Source organism: Camellia sinensis, chromosome 9, assembly GCF_055761805.1.
Source record: "Camellia sinensis isolate YWXY chromosome 9, ASM5576180v1, whole genome shotgun sequence".
Classification (NCBI taxonomy): domain Eukaryota; kingdom Viridiplantae; phylum Streptophyta; class Magnoliopsida; order Ericales; family Theaceae; genus Camellia; species Camellia sinensis.
The window spans coordinates 181,730,453-181,737,962 of NC_138969.1; the positions used below are offsets into that span (position 1 = coordinate 181,730,453).

At 52.1% G+C, this 7,510-nt stretch overlaps 1 protein-coding gene across 1 annotated transcript; it reads left to right on the forward strand.

The window, feature by feature from the left end:
- Positions 1–343: 343 nt before the first annotated feature.
- LOC145800059 (uncharacterized) lies at positions 344–4,098 on the forward strand. Its single transcript, XM_082889719.1, has 2 exons — positions 344–3,325; positions 3,417–4,098. Exons 1-2 carry the CDS (start codon positions 2,888–2,890, stop codon positions 4,044–4,046), a joined length of 1,068 nt encoding a protein of 355 aa, XP_082745845.1. The 5' UTR covers positions 344–2,887; the 3' UTR covers positions 4,047–4,098.
- The last annotated feature ends 3,412 nt before the right edge of the window (positions 4,099–7,510 follow it).

Genomic DNA, 7,510 nt, shown 5'->3' on the forward strand with positions numbered 1-7,510 from the left:
CCTATACTGATTCTCCTGCACAGTGGCAGATATGCAAATATGGCGTTTACTTACCATTTCTCATGCATTGCGGTTCGAACACTTGAACACCTGTATGGATTCTCCTGCACAGTGGCAGATATGTAAATGCGCCGTTTACTTACCACTTCCCATGCATTACGGTTCGAACACTCGAGCACCTATACGGATTCTCCTGCACAGTGGCAGATATGTAAATACGTCGTTGACTAACCATTTCTGACGCATTACGGGTCGAACACTCGAACACATATACGGATTCTCCTGCACAGTGGCAGATATGTAAATACGGCGTTTACTTACCATTTCTCATGTGTACGGGGAGCAAATATTCCGGCAAGCCCGTACTCCTTTCTTCCAAGCTCCGTTTCTGTCCGATCACCTGCGAGCACAATAGCGGTGAGCTACCCGGCGGTGTGTGGCCGGAAAACCCCTCCGACGATCAAGTTAGAACACACACAGGGGATAGATAGAGAGAAGGGAGAGTGTTTGAGTGTAAGGATTTTCTTACAGAGTGTTCGTGTGTCCTGTATGGGGGGCGCAGACAGGCTTATATACCTTCTGTGCCCCATATCCACTCCCTGTCATCTCCTGACACGTGGCTCTGCTATCCCATCTGTCAGCTTAAACCATGCCGTTCATCACCTGCTCTCAACTGCCTGACAGCATAGCTGGAGCTCGGCAGCCGAGCTGCCCTACCTCGGTCATACCATGCTTCATACCTTAAGCGCCCGACCGGATAACCGAATGAAGGACCGGGCTAGGCGGCATCTCGGCAAAGCTTAGCCCGGGATCCTCCTTTGGTCGGTCTTCTCGCCGGTCAGTCAACTACCTCGGCTGACCGCGCCTTTCCGAGCGCCGGCCTCTCGGTCTGTCTGATCTCGACAATCCTCAGACCGAGCATCCTGGTTTGACCGGTCACTTCCTAGCCGGGCACCTTCTGCACGGTTCGGGGCAGCACATAGTCCAAACTCTGCCCGGCCGAAGTTCTGGTACCCCATCTCCGGGTGAACAGTCGATCATCTCGGCCCACTGCTCTGCTGGGCCCCCAACCTGTTCGGTTTATACCTCGGCCCAACGCCGGAGCATAAATCACCCTCTCAATTGCCCCTTAATTCCGTCCGCGGAAGCGTGACTGGGATTATTCACCTTGTCCGAGATAACGTTTATCCGGTCGTCAGGATGCCAAGCTTCGACCGAGCTAGTTGACGCAATTGTCCGCAGATTTGACCGGTTGTATTCCTCGGCTGACCTTTTCTCGTTGAAAGCAGCTCGGTTGGCTCTTCGTCTTTTCAACCCGTCGCTTCAGTCCTGCCAAAGCCATAAATGGTGACACGTGGCGGTCTGCCATTGGTCATCGGGCAGCCAACCCGCCGTTTTTGCCAGAATTTGAATTTGGGCGGTCTCTAACGCCTATACAAATTTGCCCCCCCCAGTTCCATTTTTCCTCTACTGCTGCATCCATCTCTGTCGATTCTCAGACCCAAGCTCGACTGCCATCCTGCCATTCTTCGTGTTTGGGAAGAACACCTTCGGCCCTTCACATGTAAGATGTCCAATCTCTCTTATGTTGCTATTTACTCTTATTTTGCACACATTAGGACCCGAAAACATAGCTTTTAGGGCTTAGACCATAGAAAACGTCCTAAACCTCCCACTGTTCTTGGTGTTCTTCGTCTTCCTGAAGAACATCGAAAAACTGGGGTGAACCGGGCTCTGGGCCTTCTTTTGATCCGAAAAGTTAGCCAAACCGGGCAAACAACGTGTTTGTTCCAATCATGGCAAAAACCGAGATAACCAAAGGGCTTGGTCGCTTAACCGGGCTAACATCAGGTCTGCTTGGGCGACCGAGCTCCTTAATCAGACAACCGAGGTAGCTTGGCCCCCTTACCGACCGAGCTGAAGTCTAGCTCTCTTAGCGAAACCACACACTTACACTTACCATCCTTTTCCTGCAGAGTCCAAAGGGACCCCTGTCATTCCTGAACCTCTCAGGACCGAGCTGCAGCAATTTATCACCGTGCCCAACCCATCAACCGGGCTATAGTAAGTCGGCCACAAATGGGGAAGTTCCGCTTCCTTGTGGATACTCCGGCCGCGCTAGCCGCTTTCAGAGAGGACTACGGCGTCCCGGCCGACGTCCATCTCGAGCTGGCCGAAGAAGAGACCACGCCTTGGGGTAGGGAGGAATGCCCCTTCACCGTGCTATCCATCGTTGAAGGGGGTCTTCGTTTCCCACTCAACCCTCTCATAACCGAGTTCCTCCGCCGAACCGGGCTGGCACCCACACAGGTGTCCACCAACACATACAGAATAATCAACGGCGTACACGAATTGAACCAACGGCTGGGCGCCAATTTAGGCCTAGCCGAGATATTAAGGCAATACACTATGGGCCACACCGGTGACGGCCTGGCTTACTACCTGAAAATAAGACCGGGCAAGGAAAAAATCGTAACCGGCACCCCGGACAAAGATATGCACGATGATGATTTCTTCTGGGTGTCCGGCAACTACGAAACAGCCGAGGTGCCGGGTTGGTTCATAAGCAAGGACTTCGGTTCTTCATGTAAGCCACTCAAACTTGCTCGGTTAACTTTATTCTTTAGTTTTACTAACCGGTTTCCCTGTTTCTTTTACAGCTATCCAAGCCTTGCAAGCCAACTACCAATTCCCCAACGTCGAGGCAATTCGGGCCGTGCTTAGGTACCGTCACCGAGACTGCAACGAATTGCTCGGCTACACACCGACTTACAGATATTCTGCTCCGCGCCGGAGTAGAGTAACTGACTTCCTTAGAGCTCCTTCGCCACCTCCAGATCCAACACTACCAGACGTCCCATTAATCCGGTTAACTGACGAGCAAGAAATGGCCAAAAGATCTCGGATCAAAAACCTTCTAACCGCGACCTCAGCCGAGATACCGAGCGTCACCACCCGTTCCCCGGCTGCCGGTCAATCGAGTGCAGCCGTCGTAGCCCTTGCTTCTCCGGCTCCAGCTGCCGTGCAATCCGCCAGAGAAGCGCGCCGGGCTGGAAAAAGACCAAGGGCAGATCCCTCCGCCGAGCTCGTCACCGAGCTGACAACCGAGCATCCTGTTGAAACTCCTGCTCCCGTGCCCGCTTGGCGTCCTCAGCTGAAGCACCGGGGACAGGACATCCCGGCGACTGCATCGATCAAGGCAGACAAAGAACATTTGCTCGCCTTCGATCTCTCCAAAGCATTTCTCCTACCGGGCGACGTGGTAGGCAGTGACCACGTCCCTGACACCCGGCTGGTAAAATCTTCTGTGAAGTCGATGGCCAGGGTAAGTCGGCGTTCTTTTTAACATTTCACAGGTGTTTGCTCGGTCCTTCTTGCTCGGTCCCCTTTCTGATGTACTTTGCTTCTTTTTGCAGGCCATTCAAAAACAACATTTGGTCCTAGAGCGCATCCACCGGCTTAGGCAGAAAGCCAACGACACTGCGAGCCATGTTGAAAGCCTCCAAGCCGAGCTCGGCCGGGCTAAAGCTTCTCTCGAAATGGCCAACCATGACAACAATAGACTGCTCGGTCAGCTGGGCGCAGCCGAAAAAAAACAAAGTGAGCTTCAGGCCGAGGTTGACGCTTTGAAGAAGGCGAAGAAGAAGGCTTGCCGGGCTGCCAACAAGGCCGGGTTCAACGAGGCCGAGGAGAGCTATAAGAAGCAGGTGTTTGCAACACAAGACATCTACTTCAAGGCCGGTTGGAAGTCTGCCTGTGAACACCTCGGCCAGGGCTCTGACACCGACGTTTTTGCCAATCCTCCCAAAGCTTCACTACCGGTCTACCTCGTGCCATATGCAAATGATGTATTTACTGCGCTTCAAGCGGAGGCCGAGGAAGGACTTGAAGATGGAGAGGATGACACAGATTCTGAGGAAGAAGAGGCCGAGGTGCCTGAACAGCCCGGCAACGATGAGCCCGGCGCTCAAGAAGCAAGCCAAGCTGTTGACCTTGACGCTGATGCTGCCGAGGATGAGTTCGCCAATCTTTCCCCCTTAGTTTAGGTTTCTTTTCTCTGTATTTTTGCTTTCAATACACTTGATGTAACCGGGCTTTGTCCCCACCTTTTGTAATGAATTTCTTTATCAGTGAAAAATTTTGAATTTTCGCCAAGTGTTTGCCCGGTAGTAATTAATTCCGTCTTCAGCAAACTATCTCGGTACGACTTATCATTTGAACACTTGGTCGACCGGAGTCCATAACATGGTCGACGCAGTTGAGCATAACAAAACAAATTCACGCACCGAAATATCCATCTCGGTTGTTGCTAAGTTTGGACAAGATACCATGTTGGACAAGACGCCAACTCTTCCAACCGGAGTACTTCATCACGGTTGGGAATCCCAAGTTGGACAGAACACCAACTCTTCCAACCGGAGTACTTCATCTCGGTTGGGAATCCAAAGTTGGATAAAACACCAACTCTTCCAACCGGAACAAATCATCTCGGTTGGGGATCCTAAGTTGGACAAAACACCAACTCTTCCAACCGGAGCAAATCATCTCGGTTGGGAATCCTAAGTTGGACAAAACACCAACTCTTCCAACCGGAGCAAATCATCTCGGTTGGGGATCCTAAGTTGGACAAAACACCAACTCTTCCAACCGGAGCAAATCATCTCGGTTGGGGATCCTAAGTTGGACAAAACACCAACTCTTCCAACCGGAGCAAATCATCTCGGTTGGGAATCCTAAGTTGGACAAAACACCAGCCCTTCCAACCGGAGCAAATCATCTCGGTTGGGGATCCTAAGTTGGACAAAACACCAGCCCTTCCAACCGGAGCAAATCATCTCGGTTGGGGATCCTAAGTTGGACAAAACACCAACTCTTCCAACCGGAGCAAATCATCTCGGTTGGGGATCCTAAGTTGGACAAAACACCAACTCTTCCAACCGGAACAAATCATCTCGGTTTTAGACATTAAAAGAACAATCCGAGTACTAATGCAAAATGACTTCTATAATTTGACAAAAAGAATTACATTCTGCTTTGCAAGCCAAAAAATTGCTTTACAAAAAAGAGGAAAGTAAAAAGCTTAAAAATAATACAATTTCAAGTTGGCCGCATTCCATGGCCGGGGTATGGCTCTTCCCTCTAGATCCTCCAAGTGGTAAGCCCCCTTGCCCGCCAGACCAGTGATCTTGTAAGGTCCTTCCCAATTTGCCCCTAGTTTGCCTTCTCCTGGCACCAGGGTGTTGCCCATAATTTTCCTCAAAACCCAATCCCCAACTTTGAACAGTCTGGGGTGCACTGTCTTGTTATACTTCTTGGAGAGCTCTTGTTGGTAAGCGGCAACATGGATGAGGGCTTTCTCCCGGCGCTCTTCCGCTAAGTCCAACTCCAAGGCAATAGCCTCGGCATTTAGCTCGGGCTCAAAACTCTCAGTTCTGAGGGTGGGCATTTCAACTTCCAAGGGTATGACCGCCTCCATGCCATAAGCCAAAGCAAATGGAGTTTCCCCGGTCGAACGTCGCGGGGTTGTTCGATATGCCCAAAGGACGCTCGGTAATTCTTCAGCCCACTTGCCCTTAGCCTTTTCCAACCGTTTCTTCAACCCATCCAGTATAGTCTTGTTTGATGCTTCGGCTTGACCATTGGACTGCGGGTAGGCCGGGGTGGAGTTGTAGAATTCTATCTTTAGGTCATCACAGAATCCTCTGAATAGGCGACCGTCAAACTGGGTACCGTTGTCAGAGATCAAAATCTTGGGGACGCCAAACCGCGTGACAATGTTCTGCCAGACAAATCGCTTCACGTCTTTTTCTTTGATGGTGGCCAGGGGCTCAGCTTCAACCCACTTTGTGAAGTAATCCGTGGCCGCGATGAAGAATTTCCGGTTGCCCGGTGCTGTTGGCAACGGTCCCACTATATCTAGCCCCCACATGGCGAAAGGCCAAGGACTGGTGAGGGGAAGAAGTTCCCTGGCAGGCTGGTGGATCTGATGAGCGAATTTTTGGCATTTCTCGCACTTGCGGACATATTTTTGGGCGTCGGCCTGCATGCACGGCCACCAGTATCCCTGCGAAATAGCTCGGTAAGCCAAGGACCGTCCCCCGACGTGGCTGCCACAACTGCCTTCATGAATTTCAAACAAGAAGGCCTCCACACTGTTCGGGTGCACGCACTTGAGATAAGGACCGGTGAAGGACTTCTTATACAACGCGCCTGATGGAGAGAGCCAAAACCGCTCGGACTTCACCCGGATTTTGTGTGCTTCTTTCTTGTCCGCTGGAAGAGTCCGGTCTCTGAGGAACGAGATCAATGGGTCCATCCATGAAGGACCTAGCTCGGCGCAGAGTACATCCGTCTGCCCGGCGTTTTCAATGCTTGGCCGCGGAAGAAAGTCAATCAATAGGGGGTTTGGAGATGTGCTATCTACCATGGAAGCGAGGCCGGCGAGTTCATCAGCCCGGCTGTTTTCTTCCCGGCCAATCTGCTGGACTCTGATTGCCTCAAACTGCTTGATATGGTCCCTGACCAGAGCTTGGTACTTCGCCATCCTGTCGTCCTTCGCTTCATAAATCCCGGAAACTTGATTAACCACAAGCTGGGAATCACTATATACCAGAAGCTCGGCAGCCTTCATTTGGATTGCGCTCTTGAGCCCGGCAAGAAGCGCCTCGTACTCAGCCTCGTTGTTAGATGCCGGGAAGCCGAGTGTGATAGAATGCTCTATGGTTAGGCCGTCCGGGGATATAAGAACAATACCTAGGCCGGCACCATGGCGGTTGGACGCTCCATCAACAAAAAGCTTCCACATGTCCCCCACGAAAAGCTTCCAGCAGTCAGATGGGTCCTGAGAGTTGCGAAGGGCAATGGGATCACAACTGCTCGGCTGTGCGGTGTCAAGTTTGGTGTTGACCGGTTCAAAGTCAGTGCCCCTTGGTGATTCGACACCGGACTCAGCAAGTTGGTCCGTAATGCCCAAGTCCGTAGGCGAAACACCAGGTTGCGGTGTGAAGCCGGCCGCAGGTTCTGAGCTGCCTGGAACCATTCCTTCCCCCCTTGAGGATTCGGCACCGGACTCAGCAAGTTGGTTCAGAATGCCCAAGTCCGTAGGCGAATCATCAAGTTCTGAGCGGTGTGGAACCATTCCTTCCCCCCTTGGTGATGCGGTACCGGACAGAGTGGATGGGTTGGTGATACACAACTCCGTCAGCGCAACACCGGGAGGTATTACCGTGCAAACTGAGGGAAGTTCGATGGTGCGCGCTAACTCCGCGGCGCGACCTTCTGCAGATAGTAGTTCCTCGGTTGGCATTGTGGGCGTCTCATCATCTGCCCCGGCAATGACGACCGGGCATACCGGATGAGTGCCAGGTGAGAACTCGGCAACAAAATCGGCCAAGGTTTGGGCTTTGATTGCGGTGCGCGGCTGGAACTTCACATCAAACTGTCCCAACTCGACCGCCCATTTTAATATTCGGCTGGAAAAGTCTGCGCGCTCAAACAAGGCCTTGAGAGG